A 20,626-nucleotide genomic window follows, 5' to 3' on the forward strand; every position below is an offset into this window, starting at 1 on the left:
CAAACCGAGGTTCCCTCAAATAGACGATTGGATAAAGAAGCTGTGGTACATATACACAGAGGAATATTACTCAGCCATAAGAAGATTTGAACTACTGCCATTTGCAACAACGTCGATGGACCTTGAGATAATCCTGGTAAGCGAAATAACCCAGACAGAAAAAGTTGAAAACCACATGATATCACTTATATGTGAGATATAAACCTAAAAGCAACAAACGAACAGGACACACAGAGACTCATGGACATGGACAATGGACTAGTGGTTACCAGATGGTAGGGGAGGTTGGAGGAGAAGAGAGGGAGATGGGTTAGAGGGGTCAAATATGTGGTGACAGAAGGAAATCTAACTATGGGTGAGGATCACACAAAGGATTATATATATGCCTTACTGTTAAATTATGTACCTGAAACTTACTGGATTTCATTAACCAACATCATCAAAATAAATAAATAAATAAATTTAAATAAATAAATGGTGCTGGGAAAACTGGATATTCACATGTAAAAGAATATCTTACATCACTCACAAAAATTAACTCAGAATGAGTTAGACTTAAATGTAAGATCTGAAAACATTAAAACTCCTAGAAGAAAACATAGGGAAAATGCTCCTTTATTGGTCTTGGCAACTTTTTTTTTTTTAGATATAACACCTAAAGTACAAGCAACAAAAGCAAAACTAAACAAATGGGACTACCTCAAACTAATAAGCTTCTGCACATCTAAATAATGATCCAAAAAAAAAAAGAAAAAGAAAAGAAAACCTATGGAAAGGGAGAAAATATTTGCAAACTACATATCTGACAAGGGGTTAATATCCAAAATATATAAGGAACTCATACAACTCAATAGCAAAAAGCAAATAATCCAATTTTAAACTGGGCAAAGGACCTAAAAAGACAAAAGATGTTTAAATGATCAATAGTTACACGACATGGCGCTCAATCATCAGTGTAGTAGAAACCAAAACTACGATGTGACATCAACTCACATCTGTTAGAATGGGTATTATCAAAAAGATAAGAAATAATAAGTTCTGGTAAAGATGTGGGAAAAAGGGAACCCTCATATACGGTTGAATGGAATGAAAAGTGATACAACCACTATGGAAAACAGTGCAGAAGTTCCTAAAAAAAAAAAAAATTATAAGTAGAACTACCATATGATCCAGCAATTCCACTTCTGGGTATATATCCTAAGGAAATAAAATCATTATTTCAAAGAGATATCTGTACCTTCATGTTCACTGCAGCACAGCTCACAATAGCCAAGACGTGGAAACAACCTAAGCGTCCACCAATGGATGAATGAATATAGAAAATGTGATATATAAATAATAAATAACAAATAAATAATATATAAATGATATTTATACATATAAAAATATTAGCCATAAAGAGAAGGAAATCCTGCCATTTGTAACAACATGGATGAAAGCTGAGGGTATTATGTTAAGTAAAATAAGTTAGAAATAAAAAGATAAATACTAGATGGTCTCATATGTGAAATCTAGAAAAACTGAACTCATAGAAACAGAAAAGATTAGTGGAGAATAGAGGCAGGGAGAGGGAAGGTCAGCACAAAATGAGTGAAGAGGGTCATAAGGTACAAACTTCCAGTTATAAGATCAAGTGCTGGGGATGTAATGTACACCATGATGACTATGGGTAAGAATACTATGCTGTATATTTAAAAGATGATGAGAATAGATCTTAAAAGTTCTCATAACAAGGAAAAAAAACTGTAACTATGTGACATGATGGATGTAATACCTATCATAATCATTTTGCAATATATACCTATATCAAATTATTTTGTACATATTAGACTTATACAATTTGTATGTCAATTGTATCTCGATAAAACTGGGGAGAAAAAGATTTACATCAACCTGACTTTTGTCTATTGTGATATTTTGCCATCAACACAGTAACACACATAGAGATATAGAGCCTGCCTAATTACAAGCTGGTTTTTCGCACAGCTTATTCATTGATTAAATCATAAAATCATCGGTCTTCTCATATTTTATATCCATGTATTTGTACAAGACTGTATTATAAAACTAATATAAAATTAACAGAAAAAAGTTAAAATATATGAAAATATAGAAAAATATTTCAAATATGCTTACTTTAAAGTAAATTATATGTACTGTTGATATGCATTACAAAATATTAAAAATGTGCAAAATTGCTAATAGGCTATCAGCTGCTTCCCCACTTACTTTTGGTAGCTAAAGAGCCTCATAAATTATTTCAACAAATTTGTAGAGTATATTATGCTAACGAAAGTAGTTCTGCTACATACCCATTACCAACTCTAAAAGTCAGTATTTTTTGATGTTTCACAGAAATGCAAAGTGTTAACAGTAATAATAACAAACAAAATTACAAGAGTATAACACCCAGACCAAAAAAAAAGTAATAATATATACCTGGAAAATCAATTTTTTCTTTAGAACCTAAAAAAGTCATTTCTATGTATCAAAGCAGGAGATGTGATTCTCCTTCTTTTATACACAAAAATAAGATTATGAAATTAACTAGTCCTTTTAAACCTAGCTACTAGAATTAACTTGATCATTTTGATTAGTAGCCATAAGCAGAATATATGTACTCAAAACACCTCCCAGGAACAGTGAAATAAGTTCTTTATGTCTTTGAAATTATCAACCAAGGCCCCTCTGATTATTGCTCTTTCTATAAAACACAACCCTGGGACATTTATCCAATATGTTTTAAAAATATTTGAAAAATTTCCCAAACTAATAAATCCTATAAAAATCACCAAGTATACCAGAAAGTGGTACCTCCCACTGACATACCTATTCTAAGCCTCTGCCACTTTCACACTCATCTTTACTATCTTCATAGACACTATCTTCTATTTATTCACACAAGGCTCATTTAAGCTCATAATAGTTCCAATATCCAAACAGTATTTCTAAATCTGAGTTAAAAGAAATATCTACATTTATTTCTCAAATGCCATGTTGTCATTTGTGAGGTGAATGGCACCCTATATTCCAAATGAGCAGGTACTTGAGCTTAACTGACTAGCTCTTCCAGTGGTAATGCCTTAATTACCTCTAAACAGAGCCCTGAATAGTGTGTAGCACATAGTAGGCAGGGAACAAATTCTAAACATGGATGAATTTTAATACTCTTGGGCCTCATTTTAAACTGCAAGTTTTTAGACTCCTTCAAACACTAAGCTAGAAAAGAGTTTTTCACTATATTTCGCTATATAGACATCCAATGTATGTGACACATAATTCAATTAAACAGACACAATTATAAGAAAATATTTCTATATCAGTTAGGTGTAGGCTAGAGTTTTCTACAGAAATTAACACTCCCCAAACACATTCATGCTACCGATTCATTCTCACTCTACCTGTCTCCACACTGCCTGCCTATCATTCTCAGGACCTAGGCTGACAGGGCAGCTGATATCTGCAGCAACATAGCAAAGGAGAAGATCATAAATCATGCACTAGCTCTTAAACCTTCTGCTTATGACACAGGTCAGTTTCAGTTCTGCTCACAGTCATCAGCCAAAACCAGTCACGTGACATACAACTTCAAGAGGCCAGAATATACAATCTTAGTGTACTTGTTGAACACCACCAATAACTAGTACTTTAGAAAAGACACTACCTGTTGTCAGACCAAATCTTAGCTTTGCAACTTAGAAATATACTTAATTTCCTCATCTATAAAATTAGTAATAACTACCTTATAAATTCATCAGAAAAATTAAATGATATAATGCAAGATCAGATGCTTAGCAGAATGCCTGGCCTTGATTCATTCATTCAATAAATATTTTGGGGCATCTACCAAGCACTGTTGTAGGTGTTAACATATAATAATTATACACTAAATAGCAGTTTTTTGTTTGTTGCTATTGTTATCAAAAAATGTCTTTTGAGTTCCAACCAGGAACCCCAGGAATAAGCCTTCATTTCTCAGCAGTGTCCAAATTCAGAAGAGAAAAGTGTGTGGCAGACTTGTAGTTGTTCTCCAAATTCCATTTTCCTTCTTATACAGTAATAGAACCTCTATTTTTTAGCTATACATGTGAACTCATGGAATACAGACTACCTGTGCCCAGCTGTTCATGCAGCTTTGATGGCCATAGGTCTAATTTCTGCCTACTGTGCTATAGAAGAAAGTATCTTGTGGCAACTTAAGGGAAATTTCCTTAAGAGACAGCAGGTGTGTATCCTTCATCCACTTCTTTATCCCTTCCTCCACCAAGCCATCTAGAATATCAATTCTATCTGTGACTATAACACCATGGCCATGGACAGCAGAGGAACAAAATCAGAAGGATCCTCAGTTTCTGACACTGTGAAGTGTCATACCAGCTCTGTACTTTTATGTGGAGAATAAACTTTCATCATATTTAATCCACTGTTATTTTACATTTTCTGTCATTCAGAACCCATCTTAATTCTAATATAAAATATAACCTAATAATTTGTCCATAAAAGCAAACTGCATGAAAGACTAATTCTTGATGATACCACTATACTGTCATAAGCGGCACTGTACAGCAGAGTGGGAACTGGCTTGAGGAAGATCTGAATTTTAGAATCAGCTCTTCCACTTCCTATGTAAACCTTCAGTAAGGTACTTAACATAGGCAGGCCTTAGCTTCTTGTCTGTAAAGTGGTAATAAGATCTAAAGAGTTGTGAGAATCAAATGATAAGAGGTTTATACTAATACTTTCTAAATTGTAAAGTGCTATATACTATCAGTATTACTTTGTCAATTGTTCCCTCTTCCCCACCCCTCTTTTAGAATTCGGGCATTGCCATATATTTAACACCTAGAGAGTCACCCCAGAGATTGACTCAGTCGTGCAGGACCCATGAATTTGCATTTTCAACAAGCACCCCCAGAGACTCTGTTTAAAGTAGTCTGCCCGATACACCTTGAGAAACACTGCTCTAATGATCAGGACCGACCTATTTTGCAATCCTGTGCTTGAGTGCCCCACTATTTTAAGATTGTGATAAAACCCCAGGATACTTCCAAAGCCTCTCCACTGCCTAAATGCCAAGTACCCAGCAGATAACTTAATAATATTCTGTTGAACTGATGAACTGAAGTGGAAAAAGACAGTGGAAATGAATCAAATGACCCCCAAAGACTTCCACTTTTGGCCAACATAAAGTAATAGGGACCAAATTTACCCTCCTGCCTGACTCAACCGAAAAACTGGACAAATGATAGTAAACAAGTTTTTAAGACATTAGATATCAGGAAATAAAGGACATGATTCCTGAGAAATAATAGGAAAGAAAGGAGTTGAGTCTTATCATTGCCCCAGATTACTTCTTGAGAAAGTTTTCAGGCTAAAGTGCTAGGAGCGGGGAAGAGGAGGAAGAGCCCAAGTAGAGGCTGGCAAAGGTGCTCCTGAGTTGAGGACATAGAATTGTGGGTCCAGCAAGGTCAGTGTCGCTAAAGTTTGCAGTTCAGAATATCAGAGAGGAGAGAGCTGCACACAGAGAGAACTGATACCTGCAGAGATTCCTCAAGTCTTCAGCATATATGTGTGTGAGCAACTACTGGAGGCTGGGCAAAGAACCATTTAAAATGACTTAAGGGAACAATCCCAAGAGCTCACACGTGACAGGGAATAGTGCCTGTTCTCATCAGCCAGAGTGAAAAACCTCATACCTTATGGGGCATTGGGTAGAGTACTCAGAAGAGTTTTGTCTTAGGAATAAGGAAAAAATTAGCTCTAGATCAAATGTTGCTCTGGTCCCACTTGACAAAGCTTAAAAACAAGACTTAAAAGGATCAAACTGTTTCCAGATAACTTACCCCAGAAAAAGCGCCTGTATATTCATAGAAGTATAAAAATATCCTGCACCCAACAGGGTAAAATTCATAACATCAGGTTTCTAATTAAAAATTACCCATCATGCAAAGAATTACTACTTTACTAATTTCAAAAATAATTTTTGGACTTCCAGTCAAGATGGCAGAGTAGGTAAACACTGTGCTCACCTTATCCCATGACCACATCAAAATTACAACTAAACTAGAACCATCTGAAAACTAGCTGAACAGAACTCCTATAACTAGGGATATAAAGAAGTCACACTGAGACTGGTAGGAGGGGTAGAGACACAAAACAGGTTGGTCCCACACCCATGTGTGGTGGTTAAGAATCAGGAGGGATACCTCGGCTGTGGAGGCCTCCATGAGGAGCAAAGGGATCCCAGCCTCATACTGGACTCCCCAGCCTGGACTGCCAGTGCCAGGAAGAAGAGTCCCCAAAATATCTGGCTGTGAAAATCAGCAAGGATTCCTTCCAGGTGAGATGGAAGGCTGTCAGAGTCCCAGGCATTCCTCTTAAAGAACCCAGGCATGAACTTACTGATGAACTCACTTGCTCTAAGCTCCAGGCTAGGGATATATAAGGGGGAACTGAATTGTCTGGCTTCAGGACAAGGGCTGGACTGTCAGTTCTCTATGAGACTAACCTGTTGGCAGGCGCCATTGTTCCTTTGCTGAGACCATCCCCCACCCAGCCTGCAGGTGCAGGCAGGCACCAAATCTGAGTCTCTATCTTAGTGATTCCAAGAACCTGCCCTACCCAACCCACACACCAGCCTGAACCTCTGTCAGTGGCTGTTTCTTACAATTCGCTGGCCTCAGCCCATGTTACAAACTTTCCCAGAATCCCCAGGTCCACAAACCCCAAACAAGCAGTGGCTGGCTTTGGTGTGCCCTATACCTCTTCCTCAGCAGCCCTCAGCACTAGTGGCAATTTGCCTCAATTCAAAACATGGCCTCACCCAGGCACCTCCAAGCCCAGCACAGGCAGCTACCAGCCGCGGATCACTCTGTAGCTCCTTTCAGGTGGCCCCAGGCTGGGCACTGGCAGCAGCTGACCTGGACTTGCACCAGAACCCCTCCCAAGAGGCCTCAGAACCAACACACCCAGTGGCTGGCTTCAGACCACACCAGAGTACCACCCAATTAACTCCACAAACGACACAGCCAAAGGGTGAACTCAGCAGGCACCAGAGCCCCACTAGAGAAAATTCTACTCTGTGGGGTCAGCCCCAACTAAATAGCTTGTCCTCTGTAGTCATGGTTGTAGTCATCCTGGGGGCCAATACTATCCACTAATGTATCAATAGCAATCAAGGATAAACTACAACAAGAGGGCACACAGAACCCACACAACAGACACCCCTGGAGCACCCGGCTTAGGTGACCAGGGAGTCTGCACCACTGGGCCCAACAGGACACCTCCTATATAAGAACACCCTGCCAAGACTGGCAGACACAGCAGATTTACCAAATAGAAACATAGAAACACACACAGGGAGGCAGCCGAAATGAGGAAACAAAGAAACATTTCCCAAATAAAAGAAGAGGGTAAAACTCTAGAAAAAGAACTAAACAAAATGGAGGCAAGTAACCTATGAGATACAGAGTTCAAATCACTGGTTATAAAGATGCTCAGTGAACTTAGGAGAAGAGTAGATGAACTCACTAAGAACTTACACAAAGAGCTATAAACCATTAAGAAAAGAACCAGTCAGAAATGAAGAATACATTAGATTAAATCAACAGCAGATTAGATGAATCAGAAGATTCAATCAGCGATCTGGAAGACAAGGTAGCAGAAAACATCCAATCAAAACACCAAAAAGAAAATAAACTTTTAAAAGAGGATAGATTAAGGGAACACTGGGACACCATCAGGTGTACCAACATTTGCATCATAGCGGTACCAGAAGAAGAGAGCAAGCAAGGAATTGAAAACCTATTTCAAGAAATGACTTAAAACTTCCCTAACCCAGTGAAAGAAATAAACATACAAGCCCAGAATGCACAGAGTCCCAAACAAGATAAACCCAAAGAGGCCCAAGATATAGCATAATTAATGCCAAAGATTAAAGACAAAGAGAGAACCTGAAGAGTAGGAAGAGCAAAGCAGTTAATTATACAGAAGGGAGCACCCATAAGACTGCCAGCTGATTTCTCAACAGAAACTTTGCAGGCCAGAAGGGACTAGCAGGAAATATTCAAAGCAATGAAAAGTAAGGACCTACAATCAAGATTACTCTATCCAACAAGGCTATCATTTAGAATCGAAGGAGAGATAAAGAGCTTCCCAGACTAGAAAAAGCAAAAGGAGTTCATCACCACCAAGCTGGTATTACAAGAATTGTTAAAAGAACTTAAAAGGAGAAGGTAAAAAAAAAAAAGATCAAAATTATGAATAATAAAATGGCAATAATGACATATCTATTAATAATTACTTTAAATATAAATTAAATGCTCTAATCAAAAGACATAGGGTGGCTGAAAGGAGAAGAAAACAAGACACATGCACATGCTGTCTACAAGAGACCCACTTCAGATCAAAAGACACACAAACTGAAAGTAAAAGGATGGGAAAAGATACTGCGTACAGATGGAAATGAAAAAAAAAAGCTGGGGTAGCGATACTTATATTACGCAAAATAGACTTTGAAGCAAAGGCTATAACGGGAGAAAATAAAGGACATTTCACATACAATAGGCAATATATGGAAGCAATGTTAAGTGTCCATCAATAGACGACTGGATAAAGACAATGTGGTACATATATACAATGGAATATTACTTGGCCACAAAAAAGAAGGAAATCTTAGCATTTCCAACAACACAGATGGACCAAGAGGGTATTATGCTAAGTGAAATAAGACAGAGGAGGACAAATACCATATGATGGCACTTATATGTGGAATCTAAAAAAAAAAACAAAATAAATGAACAATCAAAATAAAAGCCAATTCACAGATATAGAGAGCAAACTGATGGTTGCCATTGGGAGGGGGGTTAGGGGGCTGGGTGGAAAATGTGAAAGGATTAAAAAGTACAAATTGCTAATTATAAAAATAATCACAAGGATGTAAAGTACAGCACAGGAAATATAGTCAATTATATTATAATAAATATATATGGCGTCAGGTAGGTACTAGACTTATCAGGGGGATCACTTCATAAGTTATATAAATTTCATAAGGAAAGTTCAGTGAAGTTACTATTCAATTCAAACATTTACTGAGCACCTATCGTATGCTAGGAAATATGTAAGCACTAGGAATAAAAAGGAAAAAAGGCCAGTTAAGAAGACCCAAAGTATATCTTATGTTGAGTTCACACTTAAAAGTTCAAGTACAAACTTCGTATTCTATTTCCTAATTTCTAAGTAGGGCAATAATTTAAGTTCCTCCTATAAAAATTAAAAAATGATTTTTTCCTACCGAAAGGAAAAAATAAGTTTTCAGGTTCAACTAATTAGGACATGTCTAAGAAATCCTTGGAATTTTAAAAATGTGTTAAAACTTTAATTTAAAAGCAACCTGCAATTAACATTACCTTTCAAAATTATTCTTAAATTAGTAGACTAAATTATGTTCAGATATAAAAAACATAAAATGGACCAATCTGTCATTATGATAATCTTTTTCAGAAGGGCTAGGCTAACAGATGTAAGGAATTAAAATCAAGTTCAAGTTTGTATTTCATTTGCTTATTCTATTTAAATGACAGATGGTTTAAATATTAATCCTATTAATAAAACGTCTGCATATTCATTATGAAGCTCATTTCCTTACCTCGTTCATTTTACTAATTTTATTAATTTTACTACATGGCTACCCATTTAAGGTCTTAAACCCTTACCTCACAGAGTGTGATCCTAGAATCAACAGCATCAGCATCACTTGGAAGCTTGTTAGAACTATAGAATTTTATACCCCAAACCAGCCCTGCTGAGTCAGAATTTGCATTTAAAAAAATTCCCCAAGTGATTTCTATACACACTGAAGTCTGAGTAGCATAGTGCTAAACTTTTTTTTTTTTTTTCACAGTATTACAAGAGTTTACTTGCTTCCAAATTGTGGTTCATTTATCTCCAGATAGTAACTTTTTATAAGAATAATTCAACTCAGACAAATAAATCAAATCAATATACATATATATTAGATATTCTATATACAATATTTGTCTCAGACTTGATCTTACCTCTCAACTAGGACTTCAAGTCTTAGACGTCTTGTACTATTCATTTTTTTCTCTTGAGTCAACATTTTTGCTTTAGCATATGGCCATGTGATGAAAGTCTCTGTAATCAAACAACTAAAATACCAGGTGATCAAATTTTCTGCATAATTTAAAAAGTGAAAAAACTCAAAATAGGTTCAACTAAAGTTGAACTTCAAAGTTCCCTAGACAAAAAAAAGACCAGAATGACTCTATCCTCCACAATAATATATTTTTATGCTTTACCTAACATTTTTTTTTTTTTACTAAAGTTGAGAACTACAGTTCCCTCTAGACAAAAAAAACCCCAATGACTCTATCCTCCACAATAATATATTTTTATGTTTTACCTAACATTTTTTTTTTTTTTTACTGCAGGTAGCACAAATTCTTAAAATAAGAAATTCACATGGGACTTAGTGCAGTTCTTTAGATGGCTCATCTTTTATTATTACTATTGCACAATAGTCACAGTGCACATAAAATAGAACAAATCCTGTTTTCTCTTTTATTTTGAGAAAAAAATATGACAGACCTAGGCTGAAACTGATCACAGCAGGTATGATAGTTCGGCACAGATTCAAAGGAAGGTACAAATGTTCACTTTTCAAAAGCACTGCAAAAGCCAACCTCATCTCTTTTCACTGTAGCCATGGCTATATGCCAACCATCTGAAAATTGTTGAAAAGTGCTGTTCTGTATAAGCAATTATGAAGAGCTTTGCAAAAAGAAGGGAGGAAATTCTAATAACAATCAACTCCTTAGCATGGTCAAATGCCCATGGCCTCTGGGTTGCAGGATAAGAATCTAAAGGTTACCAACTGCATCTGAGCCAATGCATCCAACCCAGATCCTTAGGAAAAAGAGTTTAGAGGGTGTTAAGAAAAGGTATCGAGGAACCTGTTGGGCACTCTCAAAAACTAAATGTCCTCAAACATCACCAGTTTTTTAAATAAGATCCTATTATAGGTCAGTCACACTTGAATTTAACTCTTTATTAACCTCATTTTGTGTCTGTAGCCTATATAATTTCCCAGGATACAGCATTCCACAAGAGTACAACTGGGTATTTAATTCCTTCTTAATGGTCCTAGGCATACTGATTTCAAGGTTTAAATAGTGTCACTAGCTCTAATATTCTAGAATGTGGTGAACAATTCATTAAGCTCCCTCTCTACTCACATTCTCAGCCAAGTCTCTCAGAAGAATTGTCTATACACATTGGCTTCACTTTCTCACAGTTACTCTTCAGCCCACCCCTATCTGGCTTCACCCCCTTCACTTCATGTTGCTAAATCTAATGGATGTGCCTACGTCGTCATTTTTCTTCACTTTGCAGCATCATTCCATAGTTAATCTCTCTCTTTTGAGATGTTTCTGTAGCTTTGATGGACCTGCATTCTCCTGTGTGCCTCCCAACTCTGTCCCTTGTTAATCTTCTTTACAGACTTTGTCCCCTCTACCTGACCTACAAGTGCTACCTTCGGGCTTGGTCCTGGAATCTCATATAATTTCATGACTATAAACACCCCCTTTATGTTTATGACACACTTTCATGCCAATAACACATTTATGTCTCCAGAACAGATCTTTCTTCTGAGACTAGACCAGTACACCCAACCATCTACTGAACATCTCAACATGGATGCTTCAAAAACATATTTAAACTCAGTACAACCAAAATTAAAGTCTTGGATCTTTCCCTCACTGTTCTTCCTCTAATGTTTCCCATACCCAAACCACCTATCTAGCTGCTCCTGCTTGAAACCCAGAAGTCCTTTACTCTCGCCACTCATATTCAATCAGTCTCCAACTCCTACTCTTTTGGCCTCAAAATATAGCTCTAATATGTCCAGTTTCCCACCTCTACTGCCATCATCCCTTTTCACCAACACCCTTCAGTCTAAGTCATTATCAGCTCTTGCCTATCACACTGCAATAGCATGCTAAGTGATCTTTCTGAATCTACTCATATCTTTTCCAATTTCATCTCCACTATTCAGCAGACTGATCTTTCACAGATGAATATGCTCCTACTTTAAACTTTTCAATAGCTTCCTATTAGTTTTAGGATAATATTCATAAGGCACCTGCCTACCTCCCCAGACAACCTCATCTCATGCTATCATTCACCATGTTCTCCTTAAGCACCAGCTCTCTTTTTTTCTGTACATTACACACGCTGTGGTTTCTCCAGGTGCAGGGCCTTTGCACATGTTGTGTCCTCTACCTTGAATATCTGTTGTTTCTTTTGCACTTTTTACCCACTGTTGCCCAAACCACACCAACATACGTACTCCAAAACTCTAGAGTCCACATGTAGTAGTCAAAATAGACCAAAGGGAACTGAATACCTAGCAACCTGTGGCATTAAAACATAACATCAGGACAAAAAAATAATAATAACAACAAACCCTTATATAACTTTATACGAGGTATGTTTTAGGTGATTTATATATATTAACATATTCACTATTGATAATCTTCTGAAGTAGGTACTATTATTACCTCTATTTCAAGATAAATAAGGTACAGAGAGGATAAGTAACTTCGCCAAGGTCACAGGAATTCAGTGGCAAAGTTAGGATACAAATTTACTCTGTGTGAATGTTTGACTGCCTGTAGCATGACATCTTGGTTATGGACTATTCAACCTTCTCTTCCACATAAGGGATGTGGAACTGGTTTACACAATTATACAGTTACATTTGGATAAATGCTAATTCTCCACCAGACTAAAAACATAAACGAGAATAAGGACCATTTACATCTTGTTCACTGATATATCTCCAGCCTCCTTAACAAATTCTAACACATAATTTATGCTCATTATAAATATCTATTGAATATATGAATGTTTACTGCTCCCTTGCATAATCACTTGAGAATATACTAGGTTTCAATCATATTTATTTTATCTTACCTCATCTTATCTATCTATCTATGTATCTCCTATGTTAGCTATCGGTTAACCATTTCTGCCAGTCCCTCGCTGTCCCCTCCTCCTGTCCGCCTGGCACTCAGGAACTAGCTCGCGACAGCCGCAGTTCTCCCTTCCTGAGGGGGTGAGTGCCTCGAGGTCTTTCATGCCCTCAGGCCTCACCTTCCACGTGGCGGAAGAGGCCGTGCCAGCTTCCAGGCCAGGCCCAGGCGGCTCTCCCGTGCCCGAGGGCATGAAGCGGCCATATCGCTGCAGAGGCCACTGTGTCGCGTCTCCGCCCGGAAGCCCATGGTCCGCCTGATCTTTTCCCGCCTCCGCCATGTCCGGCCTCCCGGCGCGCCCAGCCGGTGAGCACCTGCCAATCGTCACAGCTAACCAATCAAAAAGCGCAGTGACCCAAGGCCCACCCTTCCTTCCGTTGCAAGCCAATGGGCAGGGTCCAGAGACTCCTGTAGGGGGCTCTCGGGTTGTGGGCGTCGCTTTGGCGCTGGCGCGCTTTCTCTTGGTGCACAAAATGGTGGTGGTAATTACCACCTTCAGGTGGGGTTGTGGTCTCGCCTCTGCAGCATTTGGGTTGTTCCTTTCCTTTAGGCAGCCGATGCCACCATCCAGTGCTCTAAGACATTTCCAAAAACTGGCTGACTCCTTGTAACTTCTACGCACTGGACTAGGCTGCTCTCCCGGGCTGCCTGAAAAAGTGTGTGCTCCTTCCTCACAGCAGCCTCTCAGAAGATAATGTCCCTGCATACCTCTAACCCACCACAACACAGCCCTAATTCCACCCGCTATTCAGGAAATAGGGTTACTTCCTCAATCATCCTGCAGCCCCCTAGACATACTGCCTATAGATGGTCACGTTCTCTCCAAAAGAGAGAAGAAAATGGGTGGAATGCTGCCGGCAATAATAGGTGTGTCTCAAACAGCAGGTCAAACTAAATGACAGGTCTGGGTGATTTATAGTTGACAAAGCACTTAAACATCTGTTATTTTATTTGTACTCCTAATTACCGTGTGCCGAATAAAGAAGCAGACTATTTCCCCCATTGAGTAGATGGAGGCAAAATAAGGTCCTCCTGAGAGCAGAAGCAGTCTGTCCAAGGTTACACAGCCAGAGAAGAACTGTGGACTCCACAATCTCTCCATGTGCCCACCGCACTTGCAAAGAATTTAGGCACTCGCCCAGTCCGTGTCAAATCAGAAGCAATATATACAGAAGATGTATATTAATCAAATTCAAAAAGTTGTAATGCAGACATTTTTTATAACTATACGTGTCAAAAGGCATTAAATGTATGGACGGTGTTTGGAAAGGTGGTAATTCCTTCACTCTACACAGGACTGATTACATATCTACAATGTTTACCTATGCTAGTCACCATAGGATTTATAGAAATGGGTAAAACATGCATCTAGTCTTCCCCGACCTCAGGATTTAATGAAACAGGGAGATATTTATCATACCTGACAGTTAATACCAAGTGTAAGGTGTAAATCATGTGCTCAAAGGATTCAGATGAAGTAAACATCTACAAATGGGAATGGCAGTGACATTTCAGTCCTAACTTGCAGGGTGAGAAAAGATGTCCAAAGGGAGGATGGAGGGCAAGTTGGGAAGCGAAAGTTGCAGAGATAAGGATAGTGATGTATAGCTAGAATGCAAGATTTTTTAAGGAACATGTGGCCACAAAGATGAGTTGAGCAGAAGAGCGCTGAACAACAGCTAAGGAGAGTGAATTTTACTTGGTAGGTGGTAAGGGGCATGGAAAATTTGCACAAGGCAGTGACACTATCATAATGGTTGTCCAGGCAGTCTAATCTTTCAGAAGCATATAGAATAAATTGCATTCAAGGCAAGGGATATTTGTTACTTATCTTTCCATTAGTCCAGCAGAGCTTGAAGGGGTCTGATTTCAGAAACTGCTTCTGAAGGTCCTTAACTGACACATCAGCACTGCATTTAATATAGTAGTAAATGGTCAGAAACTTGGTTTCAATCTCGGTTCTGCCACTTTCCAGCTGTGTGACCTTGGGAAAGTCACTTAACCTCTCTATAAAACAGGGTTAGTAAACACCACCTTATAGGGTCATAAGGAAGATAAAATAACATCACATATGGGGAATATGCTTGGTAAATTACAAAGTGGCACACATATTGGTACTTTCTTTTTGCAGGGTTAAAGTGACTTTCCATGGCTCCCTACAGGCAGGAGGATGAGAGTGAGATTCTGACATTCGGTCTCAGAGGCACTCACCTTCCAGGTCCAGGGCTGTGGATGCTGTCAAACACCCTTCACAGGAGCAGATGGTGCTCACAGTTGGGACTCTGTCAGTGTCCAAGGACACCCAGGGCCCCGCTGGGTTCCCACCTGCAAGCTCCCTTCCTAGACAATGCACCTGTGCTTGAGCTTCTGGGGTCACCAGCATCTGCCAAGAGCAGATCATATCTGCAAAAGGGGATAGAAAGCCACAGCTCATGACAGAGGCCCTTTAAAAAAAAAAAAACCTATGATATTAACAAACGTGACTTGAGCATTCAAGAGGTCCCAGAAGCTGTACTAGGTGCTGGGGATATAATAACGAACAAGATGTGTGGCTTCTGCCCTTCTGAAGCTTTCAGTCTAATAGGAAGGCAGAACATGGAGCAAATTACCTCATATTTTTAATGTCATTGTGTTTTTTTACAGATAAATCTGTAATCTTTATTTAGATAAAATTTTATACAGTAATAAGCACAGATCTAAAATGTTTAATTAGGTAAGATTTGACATTTGTATACATTCATGTAACACCTATCCAAAACAAAATGTAGAACATTTTCAAAAGCCCCAAATTGCCTTAAGAGTTTCTCGTTCCAGTCAATCGCCAACTCTCAAGGGCAACCACTGGTCTGATTTTTATCACTATAGCTTAGCTTTCCTGTTCCTGGATTTAATATATATGAAACCATACAGGATGTACTCTTTTATTTCTGCTTCTTTTGCTCAGTGTAATTTTAGCTTTACCCATGTTGTTATGTGTATCAGTAGTTCATATCTTTTTACTGCTGAACAACATCCTGTTGTATCACAATTTGTTCATTCTTCACCTGTTGATGGACATCTGGGTTTTCCGCTTTTTTGTTTGTTCGTTTGTTTAGCTGTTTTTAAAGCTGCTATGAACATTTTTGTACCAGTCTTTTTTGTATATATGTGCTATTGTTTATCTTCAATATATACCTAGGAGTGGTATTGCTGGGTTCTTCAGAGATGTATGTTTAAGTCTATTTAAAAAAAAAACTGCCAAAGCAATCTTCATACTGTTATTCCATTTTACACTACTGTCAGCAAAATATGAGAGTTCCAGTTGCCCTTGCCGACATTTGCATTGTCAGATCATTTTAATTTTAGCAACTCTAGTGGATGTATAGTGGTATCTCATTGTGGTTTTAATTTGCATTTCCCTGATGATGAATAATGTCAAACCCCATTCAAATGGCTTACTGGCCATTTGTATACCTTATTCTATGAAGTGTCTGTTCAAATATTTTGCATTGTTGATTCGTATGAGTTCTTTACATATTCTGGTACAAGTCTTTGGTGAGATATATGTATTGAGTATATTTCCTATTCTATGATTTGCCTTTTCATTTTCTTAACAATGTTTTTCAAGGAACAGAAGTATTTCATTCTGAATGAAGTCCAGTTTATTAATTTTTCAGGTGCATTTTATTAGTGCTTTTTGTGTCCTGCCTAAGAAATCTTTACCTACCCTAAGGTTGTACACATATTCTCCTATGTTTTCTTCTAGATACTTTAAAGTTCTGACTTTACATCTAGGCATGTGTTCTATCTTGCATTAAATTGTTCATGTGAAATGAAGAAGGAATTAAGGTTCATTTTCCTCATATGATTATAGAATTAATGTTACACAGAAACAATCAATGACTGATGGAAATTGGCATATAAATACCCTAATTTACTCACTCCTCAGGTGTGATAACTCTGAGATTTGTGTAATACCCTGTTTTCCAGAGTTAACCCATCAGATCAGGATCGTTACTCATGAGGTAACTTGCTTGGTAACCATTCTTTTTTGACTAACTTCCCTTCCTTATCTTTCTTACCAGTGTCTCCTGGGATCACCTTTCAAACAAATTCCTTGCACTTGAATCTTTGTCCCAGCGTCAGCTTCTGGGGGAACTCAAACTAAGAGTGATAAACAAGGCAGATATTTAGCTATGATATAGTTACATACAAGAAAATGGTACAAAAAGCATTAAGAGGAATCAGTCACTTTTCATCCAAAGCAGACCCTCGAATGCCCTGCTGACCAGTCATAGCAGATTAATAGCATTTGTGATCAGAACTAATGAACGACCCGTAACTACGAACCAATACATCTCTCTCTTAGGAGACTATTACCAGTTAAAAAAAAAAAAAAAATTAGCCCCTAAAGTTAAAAAAAAAAAAGGTTGTTTACTTAACAGAACATCTTTTGTTCCCAAATCCTTCTACTGTGTAACTCTGTTTTGCAGGTGGCTTAAATGACAGAGATATGCTGGCTGCTTGAGTAGTCAGCATTACTGTTGGAGGCAGGCTGCATGTTTTGGAATCTTATCACATCCCTTTCAAAGCAGACCAGGGACCCCATACATCCCCTCTCCCTAGGATATTGAGTCAGCAAAGGAAGTGATGGCTTCAATCTCCTTGGGTCTCCTAGGTCAGGGGTCCTCAACCCCCCAGGCCGTGGACCAGTACCAGTCAGTGACCTGTTAGGAACCGGGCCACACAGCAGGAAGTGAGCAGCAGGCAAGTGAGCGAATCTTCATCTGTATTTACAGCCGCTCCCCAGCGCTAGTAGCATCACCACCTCAGCTTCACTTCAGATTATCAAGCATTAGATTCTCATAGGAGCACTGGCCCCTGGAGCCAAAAAGGTTGGGGACCTCTGTTCTAGATAATAGAGAAATATGTTCTAATTCTGCCTGCCATATCCCTCAGAAACAGTTCTGGGAACCATACAGAGTGACTAGAACTTCAGGACACTGTTGGTGGCTGTGGAGTTTCTCAGAAAAGCCCTGTTTGCATCAGTCAAGCCAGACGAGGTGTCTCCGTGATGTCAGACCTGGGGATACTGTGTGTCAGAGGGGATATTTCCATGGAACTCTACACTTACTGCTAGAAAGCAATTATTTTCAAGTTTCTACTCTGTATCTCCATTTCAGGTAATTGAAGGGATTTCCATGTGACTGGGCACAGACAATCCCAACCTGTCTACAGGCTGCTGATTATTGGCACAACATAGAGAATACCACTGATTTTTTTCATTTATTAAAAGCACACAGAATAATAAGCTAGTAAAGAAACATTTGCCAGCTGGTAAATTTACAAACCTGGATTAGAGTCAGAAATAGGAACTTCACTTAAACCCTAAAGAAAGACTATGAACTCACACCTCGAAGAGAGGGATTATATTTTATTTATGTTGGAACCCAGAGTTCCTGGCATATGATAGGTTCCACATTTTCTTAAATGAAAGGATTATAAATTTTAATATAGAAGAATGAAGAAGATAATTTAAAAATCACTTTGAGGGTATATAGGGCTAATATTGGGGAAATGGTTAATAACTCCTATCCCCATCTCCACACAAGCTAGAACAAGAAAGAACTTCTCCAACCATATCATAAAGAATTGGAGCTAAAGCCAAGGAAGAAGTTTTTGTATCTCAAAATCTTTATCTTATAGCTGGTGTTTTGGGGAAATTTATAACCCTGAATCCCACAAATACATAGCAGTTAAATGTAGGAGCATAGAGAGGAAGACCCCCTTGAAGTCTCTTCCAACTTGATGCATCGCTTATTTCATCATTTGTTGCCTGACCCAGGTGAAGTCATTTAACCTACCTCTGTAGAGCTAGGCTGCAATATTTGCAATTTACGCCACAGAAGGCAGATGAAAACATCATTAAAAAAATGCTTCGTGCTGGATGGAGGGTGACTCAGCAGAAGCATTTTTGAGCTTGGCTGTTGAGAATATTTTGAATAATCGAGCCTGAAGCCATTGCAACTGCACTTCCAGCAAATGTTAGGTTAAGACTGGCAGAAGCTGGAAGGTCAAAGTTTTAGGGAATCCCCCCGGGGAACTGTCAGCGCTGCTCGTATTGTTTTCTCACACTAAAGACTTCAGCCCTGAGAACATCACAATATATTTACAAATGAAAAATAAATTTCCCCAGGGGATAATTTTAACAATAAATCGAGAGACCCAGAGGAAGAGCCAATCTTTTTTCGAATGGTCATTTGAGTTCAACTAATTTGTTCATGTATTTATCCAGCAAGTATTTTTGGGGGTTTATTCTGTGCCAGACACCGAACAAGGTAATAGAGAAACAAATCTGAATAGGACACAACTTTTCTCTTGAAAATGCTTACAGTTTGGTAGAGAGACAGACACAAGGATATATAATTTGTGGTATAATGTGAAAGATGCTCAATAAAGGTATAAACTTAGTATTGTGCTGGTGCAAAGAAGGAGTGGTACATTCAAACAGCAGCAGGGGTGGAGACTATTTTGCCTTATGGTAAAATTCATATAACATAAAATTCATGATTTTAACCAGTTTAAAGTGTACGATTCAGTGGTATTTCCTACATTCACGATGTTGTGCAATCATCATCAGTGTCTAATTCTGGCACACTTTCATCATCCCAAAAGGAAATTCCATACCCATTAGCAGTCACTTTGTATTTCTCCCACCCTCCTGCTCCTGGAAACTACCAATCTGCTATCTGTCTTTATGGATTTGCCTGTTCTGGATATTTCATATAAATGGAATCATACAATATATGGCCTTTTGTATTTGGCTTCTTTTTTTAAAAAAAAAATTTATTTTAATTAGTTTCAAGTATACAGACATCTATATAGTTCATAAAATGATCCCCCAATTGCTCCTTCTTTCCCCTGACCCTCCACCTAGCCAACGTATTAATGCTAACCACATTCCCTATGCCGTGCTCCCCATCCCTGTGACCATTCATTAGCTACTAATTTGTACTTCTTTAACCCTTCACCCCATTCTCCTATCCCCCCAAATCCCCTCCCCTCTGTCTGTCATCAAATTGTTTACTATATTTGCGAGTCTGTTTTGATTAGTTTGTTCTTTTTATTCCTTAGATTCCACATATAAGTGAAATCATATAATGTTTATCTTTCTCTGTCTGACTTAAATACCTTCTAGGTCCATTAAAGCAATAGCTGTTTCCATCCCCTTCCTTTTAGTCTGTGTGTGTCTTTTAATCTGAAGTGAGTCTCTTATAGGAAACATGTATGGGTCTTGTTTTCCTTTCCATTCAGCCACTCTATCTTATAGTTGGAGCACTTAATTCTTCTCCATTTGAGGTACTTATTAATAGGAATGTAGTTGTTACCATTCTTTATTCCTGTTTTTGATACATGTTTTTTCTTCTTGAAGAAGTTCCTCCAACAATTCCTATAATACTGATTTGGTGGTGATAAATTCCTTTAGCTTATCTTTGTCTGGGAAGCTCTTTATCTGTTCTTCGATTCTAAATGATAGCTTTGCTGGAGAAACTATTCTTGGTTGCAGATCCCAGGTTTTCAACATTTTGAAT

The 20,626-nt window shown here is 38.3% G+C and overlaps 1 protein-coding gene across 1 annotated transcript in view; it reads right to left on the minus strand.

Annotated features, from left to right (window-relative positions):
* REC114 (REC114 meiotic recombination protein) overlaps positions 1 to 13,335 on the minus strand; it is a 102,477-nt gene extending 89,142 nt beyond the window's left edge. Inside the window, 1 exon segment of the mRNA XM_006922645.2 lies at positions 13,177 to 13,335. Coding sequence (XP_006922707.1) covers positions 13,177 to 13,335 — 159 coding nt within the window.
* Between the last annotated feature and the right edge of the window lie 7,291 nt (positions 13,336 to 20,626).

The sequence above is a fragment of the Pteropus alecto genome, unplaced genomic scaffold, assembly GCF_000325575.1.
Source record: "Pteropus alecto unplaced genomic scaffold, ASM32557v1 scaffold38, whole genome shotgun sequence".
Classification (NCBI taxonomy): domain Eukaryota; kingdom Metazoa; phylum Chordata; class Mammalia; order Chiroptera; family Pteropodidae; genus Pteropus; species Pteropus alecto.